Here is a 22,475-nt window from a genome sequence, read left to right as displayed (position 1 = left end):
GGTGTGGGCTGGCTGCTGGAGTTCCGATTCGACCCCTAGCCTGGGAACCTCCATATGCCACAGGTGCAACCCTGAAAAGCAAAATAAATAAATAAATAAATAATAAAATACATATATAATAAGTAAGCGTAACTGAAATCACATAATTATAAGCCCAAGTGCCAGGGTTCTCTGGAATTGAATACGTTGGCTGATGTTAGCAGAAAAGGTGCGTGTAGTGTAAGAAGGAAAGGAGCTACTTCACGCCGTGAGCCTGAAAAATCTGGGGAAGGAAGGCGGCTGCTTCTCACCGGGACAGGATCCCCACGAAGCTCTGGGCAGGAGACCCGTGCAGCAAGCGCCTCACGGTGCCCAGCTGGCTCAGAAACTCTGCCGCTTCACTCGCTCTGCCAACGCGAAATATCTGCAGGATGTTCACGGGACTCTTGCTGCAGGAATGAGAAGAGAATCTTGAGATTATACAGTTGAAAGCAAAATAAAACATTGTGATCAGCAGCAGAAAACCTCAAATGGCCCAAATGTCATCACTGCATTCAGTGAATCACAAGGCAGCATTTCTTGGAAATACCACAAAGCCATTAAAAAAAATCACACTCTTAAAGGAAATACGGGGAGTTCCCTCATGGCTCTGCCGGCTAAGGGTCTGGTGCTGTCTCTGCAGCAGCTTGGGTTGAGCTTGGTGCAGGTTCATCATGGGCCTGGGAACTTCCACATGCCGCGGGTGCAGACAAAAAAACAAAACAAAACAAAACAAAAAAAAACACTTTCAAAAAAAAAAAATAGGAGTTCCCGTCGTGGCGCAGTGGTTAACGAATCCGACTAGGAACCATGAGGTTGCGGGTTCGGTCCCTGCCCTTGCTCAGTGGGTTAAGGATCCGGCGTTGCCGTGAGCTGTGGTGTAGGTTGCAGACGCGGCTTGGATCCCGCGTTGCTGTGGCTCTGGCGTAGGCCGGTGGCTACAGCTCCGATTCAACCCCTAGCCTGGGAACCTCCATATGCCGCGGGAGCGGCCCAAGAAATAGCAACAACAACAACAAAAATAAATAAATAAAATAAAATAAAAAACTTAAAAAAAAAAAAAAAAAAAAAAAAAAAGTTAAAAGTTAAAAAAAAAAATAAGGGTATGAAGCAAAACTTATAGTAAAATGTTTGAAAAGTGGGTTATGAAACGTTATGCCTAATAGGATCCCAAATTTTATGAAATGTATAATATACAGAACATACGAATTGAGTAAGTCCATTCATCTGTTCATGCGTTCATTCAACAAACATACTCTGTGCCGAGCACTCTATCAGCACTGGCAATAAGACGGCCTGGGCCGGGCCACGTGGCGCTTACATTCTGATGAGAGAGACAAAAGGTGAGACTCTCACGAGCTCTGCAGCCAACTAGGCTCCGCGAGAGGGTGGTCAAGAAAGGGCTCTCTCTGGAGGGGACACTTAAGGGGCATGGCCAGCGAAGCTCATCTGTTAGGATCTAACTGCCGTCCAGGGTGTCAGCGGGGCAGCAGGGTGGGAGCACCCCAGGAAGGCGTTCGTCCAGGCGGCAGCAGAGCCGACGGCAGGAAGCCAGGAGAGGGCTCTTGGAGGCAGAACTGACAGAATCCGATGGCCTACCCACCACAGCCACAGCAACCCGGGATCTGAGCCACGTCTGCGACCTACACCACAGCTCATGCCAACACTGGATTCTTAACCCACTGAGCGAGGCCAGGGATGCAACCCGCATCCTCATGGATGCTAGTTGGGGTCATTACACTGAGCCATGATGGGAACTTCTTGGGTGATGAATTTCCTTCATGTTTTCACGTATTTTCTAAACTTTCAGAGAAAAACATACATTTTATAACTAGAAAACTATTAATAGGAACAGGTCATTATCAGCGAAATGAAATGGCGGAAATCTAATTTTCAGAGCAGCAGGCTCCCCCCAGGAGAGGCCTGCCCTTGAACTCTTCAGCACATGGGTGTGGGGTGAGGGTTACCCCAGCTGGTGGCTGCTCCCTCCCCAGGGCTTGGAGACACAGCTGCTCCTTCCCTTTGGCTCCAGGACAAACCTGGGTACCCCCCTCCTGACTCTCCCTCACTGTAACAACCCTCTTCAGATGCCTAAGGGAGGGTCAGAGACAAATCCGCCTCCGCAGTCTTGAGAAAGCAGACAGGAGCTGGAGGAATCAGGCTCTCTGACCTCGGACTATGCCACAAAGCTACAGTCATCAAAACAGTGTGATACTGCCACCAAAACAGACCCATGGATCAATGGAACAAGCTAGAAAGCCCGGAAATAAACCCATGGACCCATAGTCCACTAACCCCCGACCGAGGAGGCACGAATATGCACCGGAGAAGAACAGTCTCTTCAATAAGCGGTGCTGACAAAAGTGGGCAGCCCCAGGTAAGAGAACGACATGGGAACATCCTCCAACACCACACACACTAAACTCCAGGTGGACGGAAGACCAGAAACCATACAACCAGAGAACACAGGCAGAAGATTCTTTAACATAAATCAAATTGTTTTCAATCCATCTCCTACAGTAATAGAAGTAAAAACAAAGATAAACAAATAGGACCTAATTAAACTTAAAAGCTTTTGCACAGCAAGGAAACCATAAAAAAATGAAAAGACAAACCACAGAATGGGCGAACATTGGCAAATGAGGCGACTGACAAGGGATGAGTTTCCAAAGTACACAAAGAGCTTATACAGCTCAATATTAAGAAAACAACCAACCCAATTAACGAATGTGCAGAGGTCTAAACAGACCTTTCCTCCAAGAAGACACATGGAGGGACAAAAAACACATGAAAAGATGCTCAACATCACTAATTATTAGAGAAAAGCAAATAAAAACACAACGAGGCAACCCCTCACACCAGTCAGAATGGCCATCAGCAAAAAGTCTACAAATAATAAACGCTGGAGAGGGTGTGGAGAAAACGGAACCCTCACCCACTGCTGGTGGGAATGTAACTTGGGGCAGCCACTGTGGGGAAGCGTATGGAGGTTCCTCAAAAACTAAAAAGAATTATAAAGATCATATACCACGACCAAATGGGATTCATCCCAGGTTCATAAAGATGGTTCAACATACGCAGATCAATCAACGTCACACACCACATTAAAAAAACTAAAAACAGAGCAACGACATGATCTAACAGTCCAGACGTATATCCAGAGAAGATGAAAACTGGAATGTGAAAAGACATGTGCACCCCAGTATTCAAAGAGCACTATTCACAACAGCTAAGACACGGAAGTCACCTAAATGTCCACTGACAGATGAATGGATAAAGAAGATGGGGTGCACATACACAATGGAATATTACTTGGCCACAAAAAAGAAGGAAATAATGCCATTGGCAGCAACATGGATGGACCTAGATATTCTCATGCTAAGTGAGAGAGTCCATCAGAAAAAGACAAACATCATAGGATATCACCTATATGTGGGAAAAAAATGATTCAATGAATGTATTTACAAAACAGAAACAGACTCACAGACACAGAAAACAAACTTACGGTTACTAAAGGAGAAAGGGCAAGGTGGAGGGATAAAGTACGAGTCAGGCTTAACCGACACCCGCTTCTACGTGTACGACGGATAATCAACAAGGACCTATTACGTGGCACTGTATTCAACATCTTGTAACAACCTATATGGGAAAACAACCTGCTATAATGGAAAAACGAAAAATCATTATATAAAAATCATGATAATAATCTATACGGAAAAACAATCTGAAAAAGATTCCATAGCTGAGCCACTTTGCTGTATGCCTGAACCTCACACAAGACTGTAGGCCAACTATACCTCAATAAAAGGTACAATCGGGAGTTCCCGTTGTGGCACAGCGGGAACGAATCCGACTAGGAACCACGAGGTTGCAGGTTCATCCCTGGCTTCCATCAGTGGGTTAAGGATCTGACGTGGCCTCAAGCCGCATTGGTCACAGACGCAGCTCAGGTCTGGCGTTGCTGTGGCTGTGGCGTAGACCGGTGGCTACAGCTCCGATTCGACCCCTAGCCTGGGAATCTCCATATGCCGTGGGTGTGGCCCTAAAAAGGAAAAAAAAGTCAAATCAAAGGAAATCAAAATAATCTGAATATACACAGAAATAAAACTCAGAAAAGATCCGCAGGAACGGATTTTTTTTTTTAAATTGAGGTGAAATTCACCTAACATAATCTTCACTGTTTTGAAATGTACAGTTCAGGGGTATTGGGTGCCTTCGAAGGGGTGTGCGACCACCACCTGTCTAACTCCCAAACCTCTCCTCTCCAGGATCCCCTGTGCTGGATCAGCCCCCTTCCTCCCTCCCGGCAGGAGGCCGTCTGCTTCCCCCTCCTCGGGGCGGACTGCCTCCTGGTCTCACAGCAGCGCAACCACGCCTTGTGTGGCCTTTTGCGTCGGGCTGCTTTCCAGGTTCACCGTGTTGTAGCGTGTATCGAGCTTCTTTCTACAGCTGAACAGCCTTCCGTTTCCACGCAGATGCCGCACTTTGTGAATCCGTCCGTCGACTGATGGTTTTCTGGGTTACTGCCGCTCTTGGCTCTCGTGCGTGGTGCTGACAGGCACACTCAGGCAGCCGCGTCTGTCTGAGTCCTTGTTTTCGGTTCTTCTGGCACACACCCAGGCGAGGAATCGCCGGGCACGTGATCACGCTGTTTAACTGGGGGAGGACCCGGCAAACGGCAGCTGCACCACTTCGCTTTCCCACAAGCAACGTACGAGGGATCCCGTTTCTCCACAACCTCATCAACCCTTCTGGTTTGCCCTTAAAACAGCCGTTTCAGCAACATGCCGTGATACTGGGGACGAAATTGGAGGACGACTGACCAAGGAAGGCAGAACACAACTTCAGAAAGGTCTGGGTTCGTCCGCAAGGGAGGCGTGGCTGGGGCTGGTTCGGCAGGTGCTGGGCAACCGGCTCTCAAACCAGCAACGAGACCCACACACAACCCTGACCTGCAGCATCTGCGCACCCCGCGGTGTGAATGCCGCCCCCGTAGCTGAGAGCAAGTTACTAACGGTTTAACGGTCTGTTCACGAAATTCCTCAGGATGGAACAGCCGGCCCCTGCAAGCTCATCGTCACGGCGGGCTCTCGGCGTGTGCGAGGCTGACGAGGGGGACGCTGGCCTGTTATGAGACGGCGACGGGAAAACAGGGCAGAAGGGCCAGGCCAGCAGAAGCCAGTGTCTGAACCTTGCAGCTGCCCAGACTCCTGGCCACAGCGACCTGGAGCTCCTGACCCTCGAGAGCCCGTCCGACAGCGGTGGCATCTGCCTTTGCTCTAGTGCTGCTGCCCCAGGCTGTTGACTGCACCTCAGCTGAGGGCTCAGCTGAGGGCGGGATGCGGACGGTCCAGGAGGAGACGGCGTGACTGATCGGGGCACCACGCCTCCTGGCGTGTTTGCTGTGCCGAGGGGTGACCGGTTCAGACGTGGCCACACACGTACTGCTGCATTCTAAAATCTACATTTGAGTGGGTTTTCCTGTGCAGAACTCTTCAGAACTCAAACACTGCGTTTGAGCACAAACTCTAATACTCTCTCATCTAAACTTTTAAAATTGATTCTGGAGTTCGCGCTGTGGTGTCCGGGGTCGGCAGCGTCTTTGCAGCTCCGGGATGCAGGCTGGACCCCCGCCTGGCCCACTGGGTTAAAGGATCCGGCGTTGCTGCCATTGCAGCTTGGATCTGATCCCTGGCCAGGGATCTCCATATGCTCCATCCCCCAAAATTAATTCAGAGCAAGATCAGGTAAACTTGGAAGAGAGTGGAATAGCAGGCAGTGTTTAAGCCTAGAGCAGAGCTCCGAGCCCCATGACACATGCAGAAGTGAGCATTCTGTCATCCTGCCACGCTTATCCTGACAGTGGGGATTAAACCCCTGGTATGTGGAGATGGGCTCCAACGGGATCTGAAACCGTTTTACGTGAGAGCAGATCCGCACGTATTTCCTTTGTGCTTACCTGTGATCATTCCACAGCACCTCTTCCTTGACTCTGGAAAATTCTTCAGTGTTGGGCTCAACCAGCTCAACTTTGCATCTCAAAGCTCGGTATTTGGCAAGAGACGGTGGGTTGGGTTTGGACAAATTAGTTTCACAGACACTAACCATGTCTCTTATTAGCTGTGGGTAGAGATAATTCATACATATTAGAATTACCACAAAGCTAAATATTTATGTCACGTGATTCTTCCGCAAAAAGGTTGGATAAATAAACTTTTTTGCCCAAAGCTTTTGATCGATACCCACTTGGACTGTCATGCTGTGTGCAGGGTGACACAGCTGCCTTGGGGGTGGCACGGCATACAAGGATAATGACAGAGTGTGTTGGTACAGACACTGCAGTTCGTCCAGTGGTCTTGGGTCGGGACTCCTCTACCCCACGCCAGGCCACGCGTCTGCTGAGCTGTCAATCACCCTCCCTGCACACTGAGCCAAGTGGGGCTCTGAGACACTCCCACTGCAAGGCTGGGAGAGGAACGGCCTCTGACCATCAGGCGCCGAGTCCAGGCTCCTTACAAATATTCATGAACACATCCTGTGTGCACTGGGTCAGGGTGGAAAGACGCAATAGATGCTTAAGACACACGCCTCGCCCTGAGAGGGAACCCAATGCGCTCCAAGGTCACGGGGCCTCGGGCAAGGGGACAATCCTTGGATCACTCCTCCTGGACAACCCGAGTCACGTTTCTCACGGGGGTTTGCTGCCTTCAACGTCTTTGGGACTAAAGAGACGCCGAAGAGGAGAGTCAGCCACTCTGCGGCCACAGCGTGGGGAGGGGCTTTCTCACGATCATTCAGATCCACCCGCCAGAAAACAAAAGATTACTGCATTTCTCCCTATGAGAGTAAATTTCTGTGCAGTAAAACAGGAAGTCAACCACCACCACTGCCACCACCAAACTCCCCACAAAGAAGAAAAAACAAGTAAACTGGAAAAAATATTTGCAATTCGTATCACAGACAAAGCTCCCTAACTTACAGAGATCCCCAAAATCATAAAGAAAAATATCAAGACTTGGGGAGTTCCCACTGTGGCTCAGGGGTAATGAAGCTGACTTCGATCCAGGAGGAAACAGGTTCTATCCCTGGCCTCCCTCAGCGGGTTAAAGGATCTGGTGTGGCTGTAGCGTAGGTCGGCAGCTGCAGCTCCAATTGGACCCCTAGCCTGGGAACCTCCATATGTCTCAGGTGCGGCCCTAGAAAGACAAAAAAGACCAATAAATAAAAAATTAATAAATAAATACATCGCTTTGCTGTCCACCTGAAACTGACATGATATTATAAATCAACTATACTTCAACTAAAAAAATAGTAATAAAAAGGGAAAAGGGGTTCCTTCAAAAGACACAAAAGGAGTCATTCCAGGGGGATGCCATGAACTACTGCAGCTGTCAGCAGACGGCAAACGGCTGTCACTGCAGGAAACAGGGCCCCCGACAGCAACGCCGCCTCTACGTGAACGGACCCAGCGGCTGCCCCTTGTCAGGACTTCGGGGTCCATGGGGTGATGAGCTCCTCGTGGCTCAGGTCAGAGGCAGCTTTCTGGCTCTTCGAGGAGAGTCCCAGCTCCTTTCCTGGTCTGCACGCCTCGCTCATCACACTTGCATCCGCCCCTCTTTCAGCCCCTCACGCCTGGCCCAGATCACCTCGCTAAGGACCCACGTCACCCCCAAACCGCTCGGCAGTTTACTGTGCTTCCGTGTTGTTTAGTCGCCGGCTGTGAAGAGACCCCGGCGGGGTTCACCCTGAATCCCGCACTGCGGGGCTCACCTGGCACAGGTCCTCTTTCTGAGCCACCAGCCGCAGGGTGACGGGCTCGGCTGGGACGCCTCTGTGAGGAATTAACCTGTAGAACTCGCTCATCATCTTGTGCAGATGTCCCGCTGTCTCGCCCTTTTTCACGGCCATCTTGACTAGAAGGAGAACCCCCTCCGCCTTGCTCACCTTCAAACACAAGACGACATACGATTATTAAAACTAAATCGGGAGCAGTGCGTGTCCTGGCGCAGCGGAAAGGGATCTGACTAGGAGCCGTGAGGCTGAGGGCTTGATTCCTGGCCTTGCTCAGTGGCTGAAGGATCGGGTGCTGTTGTCAGCTGTGGTGTAGGTCACAGACGTGGCTCGGATCCTGCGTGGCTGTGCCTGTGGCTGTGGTGCAGGCCGGCAGCCGTGGCTCGGATTAGACCCCGAGCCTGGGAACCTCCATATGCCGTGGGTGCGGCCCTAAAAAAACAAAAGACAAAAAATACAATAAATGCATCCTGATAATCCAGCAAAGGAAAGGCCCCGGCCTAACAGGGTCTAAGCTATAACTATAAGCAATATGTTACACACATACATACATATGTTATAAGTTACAACAAGGCCTAGTCAGGTGCCCGACAGCTCCTGGCTGCCCGGGACACCAACGCGGACAGAGCCGGCGTTGTTGAAGAGGCGTCTCAGCCCCACACTGGTCCTTAAGCAGAGGGGAGCCTTGGGCACTGATGTTCCTACATCCGCGTCGCAGAGACAGGGATCCTGGCAGGTCTTTTCACATAAATTTAGAAGGTGGTCAGGGTCAGACCAGGAGTGACCCCCCCCAGAATCTGCACTTTTCGGACTTGACCTCAGGAACCCCTTTACTCTCCGGAGTGCATCAGGTGACCCCACCGGGGAAATGGCCCATATTGTCTTGACGACAGTGCACGGTACGAGCTGTACCACCGGGAACAGCTTCTTCAGCTGCTCCTTCACTTGTACGTAAGGAGGAAGCTCTTTCCGGGGCTGCGAGCGTGTCCGCCCTTCCCCGAGGCCCTAAGTTACCGTGAGACAGACCAGGGTCTGAGCCCCTGGCGGGAGACCCAGAGCCCCGAGCCCCAGGCCCCCGCAAACCCGCAGCCGCCGGCTCCCACGTCTGACCCTTCCGGGCAGGACTTCCAGTTTCCAGGACACTCGACTTACGTCGTTGAGGCTCATCCTGTTCACAGGTTTGAGCAGCGTGTGCTCCAGGCGGCCCAGAGCTTCTGCCCAAATCATCTCCACCAAACCGCTCACCTCCTGGCTCAGCGCGCTCGAAGGTACTGCCTCCTCCAAGAGCAACTGCCACGACAAGATAACAGAGCAACAGCACAGAGAGTGTTCGTGAGGGGGTGTATTTAGAGCCGAGGTGAACAGGGGTGTGCAAAGGAACAGCCCTCGAGGCCCTGAGAGCGCGACGGTGGAGCCCTGGCCCCTCGTCCGCCCCGCCGCCTCCCCGCACACCTGTCCCCTTCCGCTTCTCTCTTTTACTCCCGAGTTGCTTTTCCTCTGGCCCTTTTCCTCACACACTAAGCTTCAGGCCTGCCAGGGGCACTAAGGGTTAAAGACCATGACCCCAGGAGTTCCCGTCATGGCGCAGTGGTTAACGAATCCGACTAGGAACCATGAGGTTGCAGGTTCGCTCCCTGGTCTTGCTCAGTGGGTTAAGGATCCGGCGTTGCTGTGAGCTGTGGTGTAGGTTGCAGATGCGGCTCGGATCTGGAGTTGCTGTGGCTGTCGGCTAGACGTCCAATTAGACCCCTAGCCTGGGAACCTCCATATGCCGTGGGAGTGGCCCAAGAAATAGCAAAAAGACAAAAAAAAAAAAAAAAAAAAAAAAAGACCACGACCCCAGGCTGGGCCACACAGAAGGAAGCTGGGGAGGGGGGGCCCATCCCAGAACTCAGACCCCAGTGGGCTCCCAGGCCCCTGTGGGCGCCCCTCTCCTTCTCTCAGCTCCGCTCTCACCTCCCGCCCATTCCCTGTGGGTCAGGAAGCAATGGCTGCTATTAAAAGCATTGGGTAAATAACGCAACACCATGCAGAGGTCGGTCTTACTGCTTGCAGTTTTTCGGATGCTAACTGGGTTGCCTCGGGTGTAAAATGTTCTCGGAGCAGAAACCCTTGTTCCTGCAGCTCTTCCACGTATCGCTCATAGCGCTGACTCGCGTCTTCAGAGCTTTTCTGAACAGAGAATGGCCGCTTCGTCTGCAAAAGGCAGCAAAGCGTTAGGGTTCGAGGAGGCGGTAACTTATTAACTAAGATGCTCTTTACTGAACGCCTGCTATGTACCACGGGGAGCAGGAACACAAATAAGGCAGCAGCTCCCTGCCATAAAGGCGTCTAGAATCCCACGTTTTCAAAGAATTACACTTTTAATTTGTCACGAAATAGCCTAAACCTGAAAGCTGGGGGAAAGCCTGAGCAGGCGCAGCAGGTAGAAAAGATACATTGGGAGTTCCCGTCGTGGCGCAGTGGAAACGAATACGACTGGGAACCATGAGGACGCAGGTTCCATCCCTGGCCTCGCTCAGTGGGTTAAGGATCCGGCATTGCTGTGGCTGTGGTGTAGGTCGCAGACTCGGCTCGGATCTGGCGTTGCTGTGGCTGTGGTGCAGGCCAGCAGCTACAGCTCCGACTAGACCCCGCGTCTGGGAACTTCCATATGCCGTGGGTGTGGCCCTAGAAAACAGCAACGACAACAAGAAAAGACAAGACACATTGGATGTACGAGAGTCTCTGGAAATCCAGTCAGAACCCACACGCTCCTGCTTTACACACCCTCTGAACTCCCACACGCTCCTGCTTTACACACCCTCTGAACTCCCACACGCTCCTGCTTTACACACCCTCTGAACTCCCACACGCTCCTGCTTTACATACTATCTGAACTAGGTGTGAAGTCTGGCTTCCTAGCCTTCTGGAAATGAGAAACACTGGGGGAAGGGAAGGAGAGAAAATACCGCAGGTGTGAGGCTTGCTGGAGACACAAGGACAGCCGCCAGTGAGGAGAAAGGCAGGGGCACAGGGGCAGGTGGTGCTGAAGGCAGGCCACGAGCCCCTGGACAAACAAAGGCCTCCGGACACCCTGCCCCGGACCGAGAGTGGCCAAAGGTCCTCATGGCGGCTTGGCCAGACCCGCGTGCAGCACTGATACCCGTCTGTGCTGGTGGCTGCGGGGCACCCGCTACGTCCAAGCCGCTCCCCTGAAGAAGCCGGGGTTCTGCCTGATTTTGCTCGGGTTCCATGCACATGGGTTACTAAAGGAGAGGGGGCAGCTGGAGGAGCCCCTGAGCCGCCCAGCTCTGTCCTCTGGTCGGAGCAGACTCACCGAGAAGCACGAGTGGGGCTGAGACGGAGGTTTCCTTTTCCAGCGAAGGAGACACTCTAACGCGTGGTACCGGGGTTTTCAACTTGACCTCACCTCCCTTTTACCCACACAACTAAATGCGCTACAAGATACAGTGTACGTGTTTGGGGTAAAAGGGTAATAAGACCCTTTCTCTTTCTTGGACACATCTGACCTTGGATTAACCTTTGCTGTCTGCTTCCACGGCCCCGGGTAAAGGTGTGATGTCAGCTGTCACAGGAGGCCAAACTGCTTGGGCCGCAGTGACCCCTCGTTAGCAAGCGGCGCCGGGACTGGAGGTCACGTGGCAGCGGAGCCCAGCGCTCTAAGGGCCGCGGCTCGCATGACCCACGCTTGCCTGATGGCGTTTTGAACCCAGGCCAGGCTGGCGTTAGCAGACGCCTGGGCTCCTGCCTCGCATCGAGTGGGCAAAGCAAGCAGCGTCAGGAGCCGGAGTGGACGGCTGTGAGGACACCCGCTGAGGAGGTGGTGTTTCCTCCTGAAAGTCTGGACGGACGACACATGCCAGAGGCTGCAGGATACGTGAACTTGAGGCATTGGCTCTGTGCTGATTTTTGCCTCCTGATTGTTTTAGGAACCATGGCCTTGACACTGAGCAGGCCAAGGTCATGGCCTCTGAACTGCCCTCCTTGCTGTTCCTGCCCGACGACACTGCATCCCCCTTTCAGGAGCTGTTCAGTCGTGGGGCACAAAGTCTTTCAGCTTTGGGTCCCGGCCTCTAGGAGCCTGCTTGGTACAGAGCAGGTGCTTGAGGACGTGTGTGAAGGGATGGTTTGCACAGGTGTAAACGCCGGGAAAGTTGCCGTCAGGGACTCAGGACACAGAAGGTTCTCCTCTGCTGAGAACTCCTCCCAGCCCACTCCTCACCTCCGCGGCCCCAAAGAACACATCTCCCACTTCCCAAAACTGTTCACCAGCTAAAAGAAAAAGCTCACAGCCTGGCTGGCTCCGCTGGCCCCTGTAAGGACATGAGCCGTGAGCAGAGCGGACCAGCACGCGGGAACCCACGCTGCTGCAGGGAGACCCTACCTCTGTGCCGTCGGCGAGGAGGAAGCGAGCAGATGTCAGGAAGATGCGCCCCCCGGGCGGCCCCGTGCACCACAGCTCCACCACCGCTGTCTCCGAGCCTCCCTGCGGCCCCACCTGGAAAACAGGTGGTCGGTCCTGTCACATCTGAGCTCATTAAATAACCACACGTGCCACTTAAAAATGTTGACTACAAAATTGATACAGGAGTTCCCGTCGTGACACAGCAGAAACGAATCCGACTAGGAATGATGAGGTTGTGGGTTCCATCCCTGGCCTCGCTCAGTGGGTTAAGGATCTGGCATTGCCATGAGCTGTGGTGTAGGTCACAGATGCAGCTCGGATCCCGAGTTGCTGGGGCTGCAGTGTAGGCCGGTGGCTGTAGCTCTGATTGGCCCCCGAGCCTGAGAATCTCCATACACCAAGGGTGTGGCCCTAAAAAGCAAAATCGATCAATCAAAAAAACTGATACATGTTTATTTGCAGATATAATTTAGAAAATATGGAAAGTAAATAGAAAAATAAAAATCACCTGAAATCATACTACGGATACATAACCACTTTTAACATTTTGTTACATTTCCTTGCAGGATTCTTGCTATAGATATATCTGCATATGTTTAAACTGTACCACTTTTCATATTTTCTTGATCATGGAGGAAATGTTATTTTCAAGTTACATTTTATTAAAATATCTAAAAAGTACAAATGGAGCATCTCTTTTTTTTTTTTGTCTTTTGTCTTTTGTCTTTTTTGTTGTTGTTGTTGTTGTTGCTATTGCTATTTCTTGGGCCGCTCCCACGGCACATGGAGGTTCCCAGGCTAGGGGTCGAATCAGAGCTGTAGCCACCGGCCTACGCCAGAGCCACAGCATCGCGGGACCCGAGCTGCGTCTGCAACCTACACCACAGCTCACGGCAACGCCAGATCGTTAACCCACTGAGCAAGGGCAGGGACCGAACCCGCAACCTCATGGTTCCTAGTCGGATTCGTTAACCACTGCGCCACGACGGGAACTCCGAGCATCTCTTTTAAAAATTTTTTTTTTTTTTTGGCCATGTCTGGGCCATATGGAAGTTCCCAGGCCAGGGATGGCACCCACATCACAGCAGTGACAACACCAGATCCTTAACCTGCTGCACCACAAGGGAACTCCAAATGCAGCACAATTCTTTTTTTTTTTGGCCTCCCTGTGGTAAATGGATTTACTGAGTTTTCTGGCCAGGGATCAGATCTGAGCCAAAGTTGCAACCCTGGATCATTTAACCCACTGTTCTGGGACCAGGACTGAACCTGTGTCCTGGTGCTGCAGAGATGCTGGGAAGTATGGGAACTCCCAAATGGAGCAGGTTTTGAGTGTTGATGTTATTTTGCATTTGTATGATACTGGAGAAAAAGGGCTTTGTTTTTCTTTTTAATGAAGAATAGTGGAAATTCACTGTAGCGTAAATACTGTGTGTTGAATCCACTCTTTTAAAATACAAAAAACCAGAGTTCACATCGTGGCTCAGAGGAAATGAACCCAATCAGTATCCATTCCGACACGGGTTCGATCCCTGGCCTTGACAAGTGGGCAAAGGATCCGGCATTGCTGCAACCTCCAGATGTGGTTTGGATCCCGCGTTACTGTGGCTGTGGGTGTCCGCTGACAGCTGCACCTCTGATTCGATCCCTAGCCTGGGAACTTCCATGTGCTGTAGGTGTGGTCCAAAAAAGAAAAGTATTTAAAAAAAAAAGATATAAGAAATACAATACAAGAAACTGTTAATACCGTAGAGGAGTACCTTTATTTTTAAGGTCATATTAAGATTTCCTATGTTTAAATTTTTATCATAAGCCTGCATTTCTTTTATAACAAAAATATTAAAAAATTAAACAAATTTTAAACATAAAAATGTTCTTTACTAAAAATCAACTCATATATTAAGGAATATTTATTCAGAATATGCACCATTTTTCAAAACAACAAGAAAATTATCAAACAGGAAATATAATCCCAAGACTCTCCTTTTTTCCCCCCAAATAGAAATCACTCTTACTTTTTCCAAGGTGTTATATTTTGCTACTTCGAAATCTTGAGGAAAATGAGGAATTTCAGCATTCTCCGTAGAAAACCTGAAATTTGTAGAATAAAATTTGAATATTAAAATGGACTTTTAGACTAAATCGAATTTTCATAAAATTTTCTCGTAGATCTCCTAGTTCTATACGAAATATGTCCTATGTCCCTAATGCCACCTTAGAGGTTTTAAAAACGGTTAACAGGTCTTGTGGAATGAGCTGGATTCCCCCTTTGCATCATTCAGAGCTCTGATCCAGTTCTGTGCGTGTCTGCACGGCGGGTCAGGGTGGCTTCGGGCACAAGCAAGAGAAACGGGCCAGCGTGCTGAAGCACAGCCTGGCACACCCGGAGGCCCGAGTCTCTCTGGGCTCTGGCCCTCAGAGGCTGGTCAGTCCAGATAGGCCCACGCCTCTCTGGAGGATGGTCAACTTGCCTTTAAAATAAAGTAATTAATTCATTAATGATTTAAAGCTGTCAGAGTTCTCATAATATGTACTCTGTTTTTTTCTTTTTTTCTTTTTAGGGCCATACTCATGGCATTTGGAAGTTCCCAGGTTAGGGGTCGAATCGGAGCTGTAGCCAAAGGCCTGCGCCAGAGCCACAGCCACACGGGATCCAAGCCCCGTCTACAACCTACACCTCAGCTCACGCAACGCCGGATGCTTAACCCACTGAGCAGGCCAGGGATCAAACCTATATCCTCATGGCTCCTAGCTGGATTGTTTCCATTGTGCCACAATTTTAATTTTGGTATGTGTTCTCTCTTTTAACACAAAGATTAACAGGTAAAGGAAGACCAAATGTTTCGTCTAATTAATACAGCAGTTGGGGTGTGGATGCTTTAGAAGCTGAAAAGAACTGTAGACTCATCCTTCACTTGGGGAGGCTGTGTTATTTCTATTTAAAAAAAATACTGAGTAGACAGCAACGAACTGGCTTTACTCTGAAGGCTGTTCTGTAAGGCAACCGAGTGAGCAGACTGCCCGAATCTCATCGCCGGTGGTTTTTCTGTCTTAAAATCAAGCCAACAATCCCACCTAATCTCATAATACTGACAAGATAAAAAGTATCATCACTATAGCAGTTGAAGTAGGTTTTAATAGATTAAAAGCTTAATAAAGACTAGATAAGCAAGACCAATCGAAACACTTCAAAAATACTGATGCGCTAATAGCATTTTGATACTGGGCTTGAGGTTTATAAAACATTTTGCAAACGCCTGGAGTGTGAGGGACCGGAAGTGGATTACTCGGTGAGGGCCACGTCGTCCTTCTCCGGGGGACTGTCCAGGGATGGATCATCGGTTTTCACTTCTAGAATCAAAACGAACAAAACACGTTTAAACATTTATTAAAAGTAGGTAAATGTAAATGTTGGAATTGTTAAGATTCTTAAATATGGTCATATTTCCCATGCTAGTCTGTTTCTTAAGGTGTCCTTAAATTATCTCTACTTATCAGCCTTTTCTAGGGCCGCACCAGCAGCATATGGAGATTCCCAGGCTAGGGGTCTAATCGGAGCTACAGCAGCCGGCCTGCACCACAGCCACAGCAACACCGGATCCAAGCCCCATATGTGACCTACACTACAGCTCACGGCAACACTGTGAGCTACTGAGCAAGGCCAGGGATCAAACCCGTGTCCTCACAGATACTAGCTGGGTTTGTTCCAGCTGAGCCAAAATGGGAACTCCCAGGAACAACTTTTAATGCAAGGATTTCTTTCCAGTTCTAATTACGCTCTCAGGATTTCAAAGGCCATCAGTGTGTTTGCTGTACTTCTGCATCTGACTGGATTATTCTGGATGTTGACAGATATTTTCAACATAAAAGGGGTTGACTATGGGCTTATTTTGTTTTAGCTGCCAACAGCTAGAACGTCTGACACACCAGCCCTTCTGGGTAATCATTTGTCTAAAGAGGCTGCACCATACCAAAACATTTCTATTGCTAAAGCTCTATTTCTATTGCTAAATGCGGCATCTAACACATACATGTGCTTATTATATTATTATGAATTAATATTTATCAGAACTGAGTACAAGGCCCTACTGCATAGGACAGGGAGCTGTATTCAATATCTTGCAATAACCTATAATAGAAAAGAATCTGAAGAATATATATCTAAAAAATGGAATAACTTTGTTGCACACCTGAAACTAACTTAACATTGTAAATCAACGATCCTTCAATTAAACAAACAGAACAGTTTGAATGTTAAAATTGAAGTATCGTTGATTTAAAATATTACATTCGTTTCAGGTGTACAACATAGGGATTCAACATTTTTATACATTATACTCCATTTACAGTTATTAAAAATAATGATTATATTTCCCTGTGCTGTACAATGTATCTTTTTTTTTTTTTTTTAGAGGTCGAATTGGAGCTGCATCTGTGACCTATGCTGCAGCTCTGTCAATGCCAGATCCTTAACCCGTTGAGCCAGTCTGGGATCGAACCTGGATCCCAGGGCTCCAGAGATGCTGCCAATCCCATTGGCACCACAGTGGAAACTCATTTAATTTTTTTTAGATTCCTTATTTAAGCGATGTCATACAGTATTTGTCTTTCTCTATCTGAATTATTTCACTGGGCATAATACTCTCCAGATCCAAACATGTTGTTGCAAATGGCTGAATTTCATTCTTTCTTATGGCTGAGTTGTATTCTATTGCATATAAATACACCACATCTTTATCCATTCATCTGTCAATAGACACTTAGGTTAGGTTGCTTTCATATTTTATGAACATTGGGGTGCATGTATGTTTCTGAATTAGAGGTTTTGACTTTTCCAGGTATGTATTTCCAGGTATGTACCCAGAAGTGGGATTGCTGGATCATACGGTAGCTCTATTTTTAATTTCCTGAGGGACCTCCGTACTGTTCTCTATAGTGATGGCACCAATTCGCACTCCCACCAACAGTTTATCTTCTCCAACATTTGTTTGTTGACTTTTTTTTTTATACTTCTTTTTTTTTTCTTTTAGGCCTGTACTTGCGGCATATGGAAGTTCCCAGGATAGGGGTCCAACTGGAGCTGTGGCCGCCAGTCTATGCAGAGCCACAGCAACACCAGATCGGAGCTGCGTCTTCAACCTACACTACAGCTCACGGCAACACTGGATCCTTAACCCACTGAGTGAGACCAGGGATCGAACCCACAGCCTCATGGCTCCTAGTCAGATTCATTTCCACCGCGCCACAGCGGGAACTCCTATTTGCTGAGTTTTTTACGATGGCCACTGTGACTTGTTTGAAGCAATATCACATTGTGATTTGATTTACATGAACCATTTTTTGTTTGTTTTTAAGTTATGGCCAAGAGGCACATGGAGGTTCCTGGATCAGGGAATGTATCTGAGCCACGGCAGTGACCCTGCTGTAGCTGTGGCAACGCTGGGTCCTTCAACCCACTACACAGGGCGGGGATGGAACCCGCACCTCTGCAGTGACCCGAGCTCTGCAGTCCGATTCTTTTTTTTTTTTTTTTTTGGTCTTTTTGCCATTTCTTGGGCCATTCCCACAGCATATGGAGATTCCCAGGCTAGGGGTCCAATCAGAGCTGTAGCCGCCAGCCTACACCAGAGACACAGCAACGTGGGATCCGAGCCACGTCTGCGACCTACAGCACAGCTCACAGCAACACTGGATCCTTAACCCACTGAGCAAGGCCAGGGATCGAATGCAGTCCGATTCTTAGCCGACAGCGCCACTGTGGGAACTCCAAGAACTGCTTGACTTCTGATATGACTGATGAGGGGTGCGTTTCTCTGTGTCCAACGACTTTGGCTTTGACCAGATTCCAAACTGCAATTTGGGTTTATAGGGAAATTTCTTTTTTTTTTTTTTTTTTTTGTCTTTTGTCTTTTTTGTTGTTGTTGTTGTTATTGTTGCTATTTCTTGGGCCCCTACCGCGGCATATGGAGGTTCCCAGGCTAGGGGTTGAATCAGAGCTGTAGCCACCGGCCTACGCCAGAGCCACAGCAACGCGGGATCCAAGCCGTGTCTGCAACCTACACCACAGCTCACGGCAACACCGGATCGTTAACCCACTGAGCAAGGGCAGGGACTGAACCCGCAACCTCATGGTTCCTAGTCGGATTCGTTAACCACTGCGCCACGACGGGAACTCCGGGAGATTTGTTTCTACTGGTGAGACGACCCAGGCCTGCCTTCCCTCCTTGGCCCCTGGGAGGCTGGTGTGTGTGCAGACATGTCCCCAGGCTGTCCCCATAGTCCAGGGCCCAGGCACCTTGGGTATTTCTGCGCAAGGTAACCACATGCCTCTTGTAAAATTCTGCCAAAAAAGAGAAGACGCTTTGGGCTGTTACCTCCAGGTGAACTCTGTGACCCAGCACCCAGCTGCCGGGGTGGAGAGTGGCAACACAGAGAGCTCCAGGTGGAGGCCACCCTGGGGACCCAGCAGACGGCACGGCCTCACCTCTTAACCTGTCCGCTTTGTTGAATATTCCAAGGACCCAGACAGAAGGCGTGGCGGCCTGTCTCTTATTTTTCCTGGTTTGTGACTTTTGGCTTTGTGCCATAGGGCAGAGACGGAAGGATCTGTGGGTGATGCAGACTGCTCAGCTGGCCTGCTGCATGAAGGAACCTTGGAAATGCTATCGATAACTATGTTTGTGAACATACGCTGACAGCAAAAAAGGCATTTTTTGGGAGGGATCTTGGAAAGGCTGTGAAGAAATACAGTCCACAGCAGAGCAAAGTGGCTCAGGTAAGGTGGGCTCCACTCCAGGTGGCTTGGGATCGGGCAGCCCTTGGAACTGGACTTGCTGGCTCCAATAAAACTGAAATGGCTGGAGTTCCCATCGTGGCACAGTGGTTAACGAATCTGACTAGGAACCATGAGGTTGCGGGTTCAATCCGTGGCCTTGCTCAGTGGGTTAAGGATCCAGCGTTGCCGTGAGCTGTGGTATAGGCAGACGCAGCTCGGATGCTGTGTGGCTATAGCTGTGGTATAGGCTGGTGGCTACAGCTCTGATTCAACCGCTAGCCTGGGAACCTCCATATGCCTTGGGAGCAGCCCCAGAAAAAGGCAAAAAGACAAAAAAAATAAAAAAATTAAAAGCGAAACAAAACAAAACAAAAAACCAACTGAAATGGCTCCAGTGTAAGAACTGGTGTATCTTCAGAAACCATAATTTATCTAAGTTCTGGCACGCATCTCAGGTAAAATCTGCAGCAAAAGCTGGAGTGAAAATCATGATATGTGGCGACGAGATCAAGTGGAGAAAACCACACCGTTTCCCCCAACGCCAAGACTGCAGGTTCAGTGCTTCACGTGCCCTGGACCTGGGGTGCTGGCAGCGTCCACACGCCTCTGCCACCGTCAGGCTCCACGTGTGCCGCTGCTGCCGAATCCAGCTCGGCCCAATCCTCGTCCCTTCTCTGGGTCCAACTACGTGCCCCGCAGAAGATCACACTGGAGGTGACGAGGGTAACATGAGGCCGGACACCACGGCCTTTTTTGCGCTGGGGACGTGGTGTCTCAGTTGTCGGGGGTGGAGGTCATGCTCGAAGTGCTTGCAAAGAATCTCAAGGACACGCGCGCTCTCTCGATGCAGGTGTGTGAGACTCGCCGGGAGAACGTGGCTTCACCGTGAGCGCGTTAGGCTGGTGGGGGCATCACAGGGACTGAATTTCAATTGCCCTTTGCTGGATGTCTGCTTTCCTGAAGGATCTGGCAGTAGGATAATTTCAGGACCTGGAAGAAACTACATGTCTTTTTGCATTTACATTTGCAGTTAATATTACGGCCAAACAACCTGGTGAAAATGACTAATTTTCCTCTGGGTTCAATGGGAAACTAGAGGGTGAACGAGCCTTCACGCACGGAGTGACGGTGACCATGGTCCTTCTGTGAGCAACGCGTCTAAGGACTTAAACATCACCCCGATGACCCCGAGAAACACAGGGATGGTGTCTGCAAGCCGCCCTTGGGGTCCACTCTGTGAGGAGCCCCATGCAATGGTGGCAAACTTCCTCTTGAGCGTGGGAGGTGGGTGTTTCTCCGACAACACGGGAGCAGAGTCTCTCCACGACTCGTCCGCCTCTGAGGGTTTTTCAGAGGCCAGCCACTTACTGCAGGATGTCACTTGTGACCGGCGTGAGATGCAGGATGCTGGGGTCCCTTCGCGCATGACGAACAGCTGCTTCTCTGGCTTCTTTCACACGGCCGAGCCCACAGGACGGCATCTCCCCACAGCTCAGACAGGCAGGAACACTTGAGCCCCGAAGTGCAGGTGAAGCTTAGCTGGTGTGCGTTCCAGTAGAGAAAATGTGGGTGATCTTACTCTGCTCATTTGCTTGGAAACAAAAACTGCTAGTAATAGCTACTTGGGACCAGATGAAATCAGCTTTCATCTATGATTTATTGGGGGTAGCTGGGAGATTCAGGTAATGTATCTGGATTTAAACTTATCAGGTTTCCCTACCCCTGAAGCATTAAAAACAAAACATGCAATAAAATGGGTGCCTTGAAGTCATCCAAAGCGGTGATGGAAGCCCGCTGACTAGGTTTCTCATTAAACCATTTCCAGGTGAGTACACAGGTTTTATGCTAGGGATTCATGTTAAAAAGTCTTGTCGATGAGTTTCCTTGTGGCCCGGCAGGTTAAGGATCTGGTGTTGTCACTGTTATCACACAGGTTCATTCCCTGGCCCAGGAACTTCCACATGCCGTGGGCATGACCAAAAAAAAAAAAAAGTCTTATAAAGGGACTATCTTTCACCCAGATATGACAAATGTCAGTGGAAGACCAGCGTGCCTTCGTTAGAAATGTACAGCGTACACAGAATGTGTGAGTTTGGAGTTCCCACTGTGGTACAGTGGGTTAAGGATCTGGCATTTCTGCAGCTGCGGCTCGGATTCAGTCCCTGGCCTGGGAACTTCCATTCGATGCAGGTGTAGCCAAAAAAAAAAAGAAAACAAAAACAGAATGTGTAAATTTGTGCCTTGAACGGTGGCTTAATAAAAGTAAAATTGCATTGCAATATGTGCTGTATTTGACCTAAGGTAACTTTCCTATGGAGGCGATAAAATGCTGTTTAGATTTTTAAAAATTACACATCGCTTTCTGAGATTATCAGTTTTCTGCGGTCATTTTGAATCCGACTGGATATTGAGAATCTATTTCTCTTGCTCAAGTAGCTTTCTGTTGACATTTCACTAGTTTGCTCGCTCTTTTCTGAGATAATAAGAAGCCTAATTATTTTCATAGTATTTGGGGGCAATCTTGTATCTCTAACACGTTCACAAACCAAAATATTCACTACGGCACCTCTAGCACATTAAGTTCTTAACGTGAAAGACACCTGGAGTTCCCACTGTGGCTCAGTGGGTTAAGAACCCAACATAGTGTCCACAAAGATAGAGGTTCGAACCCTGGCTTCACTCAGTGGGTTATGGATCCAGAGTTGCCAGTTGGAGCATAGGTCACAGATGCAGCTCAGATCCAGTGTGGCTGTGGCTGTGGTGTAGGCTGGCAGCTGCAGCCCCGATTCAATGTCTGGCCTGGGGACCTTCCATATGCTTCAGGTGTGACTTTAAAAGAAAGAAAAGAGAGAAAGAATGAAAGGGAGGAAGGGAGGGAGGAAGGAAAAGAAATACTTACCGGAGCTGCTTGCCTTTTGACAAGGAGGTGGCGCGATGCTCACTGACTTTAAGGGGTCATAATTTCTTACGTCCACCAGTTTCCCTTCCTTGATAGATTCCCATATAAACTCTGGGTTGGTGATATGGATATGGTGCTTCTGGAGAGAGTTCAGTTGATACTGGCTCAGAACATCAGCATTGTCTAAGATCACATGTGTGCACTAAGAAAAAAACAGTCACCGCATCAAGCATTGGTAAAAACAAAATTTAAATAAATTATCTGTACCTGTCATTTTCACCCCTGTTTGTAGTAACTTTTCTCAGATTTCTAAAATTCTTACGAAGAGCAACTTCTAGTGTCACATGAAAGTTAAGAGAAATCAGCGGTTCTTCAAAAGTATGGATACGGATGTCCTTAATTGATCAGCCAACGAATCACCTCATCATAAGGAGTAAAAATGCAGGTCTGAAGTTGGACCCCAGGCCTGCGCCTGGGACCTCAGGCTGCCCCTCCCTGTGGGTGGGTGGCCCCTTCCGGGACCACCCCACTGGCCTGGGGTTCTCTCCAAGTTCCCCCTACTGTAAACGGAGCTGGGCTCCATG

At 49.3% G+C, this 22,475-nt stretch overlaps 1 protein-coding gene across 5 annotated transcripts in view; it reads right to left on the bottom strand.

Annotated features, from left to right (window-relative positions):
* The window catches only part of PARP4 (poly(ADP-ribose) polymerase family member 4), an 84,238-nt gene that overhangs the window by 53,460 nt on the left and 8,303 nt on the right, over nucleotides 1-22,475 (bottom strand). For all 5 annotated transcript variants that reach the window (XR_014818887.1, XR_014818888.1, XM_021066005.2 and 2 more), the window contains exons 3-11: nucleotides 21,892-22,093; nucleotides 15,505-15,568; nucleotides 14,233-14,308; nucleotides 12,197-12,310; nucleotides 9,856-10,005; nucleotides 8,962-9,099; nucleotides 7,789-7,962; nucleotides 5,978-6,138; nucleotides 291-428 (exon numbers count right to left, since the gene is read on the bottom strand). Coding sequence is in view for 3 of the 5 variants with exons in the window: in XM_021066005.2 (XP_020921664.2) it covers nucleotides 291-428; nucleotides 5,978-6,138; nucleotides 7,789-7,962; nucleotides 8,962-9,099; nucleotides 9,856-10,005; nucleotides 12,197-12,310; nucleotides 14,233-14,308; nucleotides 15,505-15,568; nucleotides 21,892-22,093 (1,217 nt within the window). In the remaining 2 variants the exon portion in view is untranslated. The remainder of the gene's footprint in view (nucleotides 1-290; nucleotides 429-5,977; nucleotides 6,139-7,788; nucleotides 7,963-8,961; nucleotides 9,100-9,855; nucleotides 10,006-12,196; nucleotides 12,311-14,232; nucleotides 14,309-15,504; nucleotides 15,569-21,891; nucleotides 22,094-22,475) is intronic.

Source organism: Sus scrofa, chromosome 11 (assembly GCF_054392235.1).
Source record: "Sus scrofa isolate SSC_HxYL_T2T_F1_AM1 chromosome 11, Sscrofa_HxYL_maternal_Yorkshire_Landrace_v2.0, whole genome shotgun sequence".
Taxonomy (NCBI): Eukaryota; Metazoa; Chordata; class Mammalia; order Artiodactyla; family Suidae; genus Sus; species Sus scrofa.
Note: the sequence above shows the minus strand (reverse complement) of the source record. Positions and strands in the feature narration are given on the sequence as shown.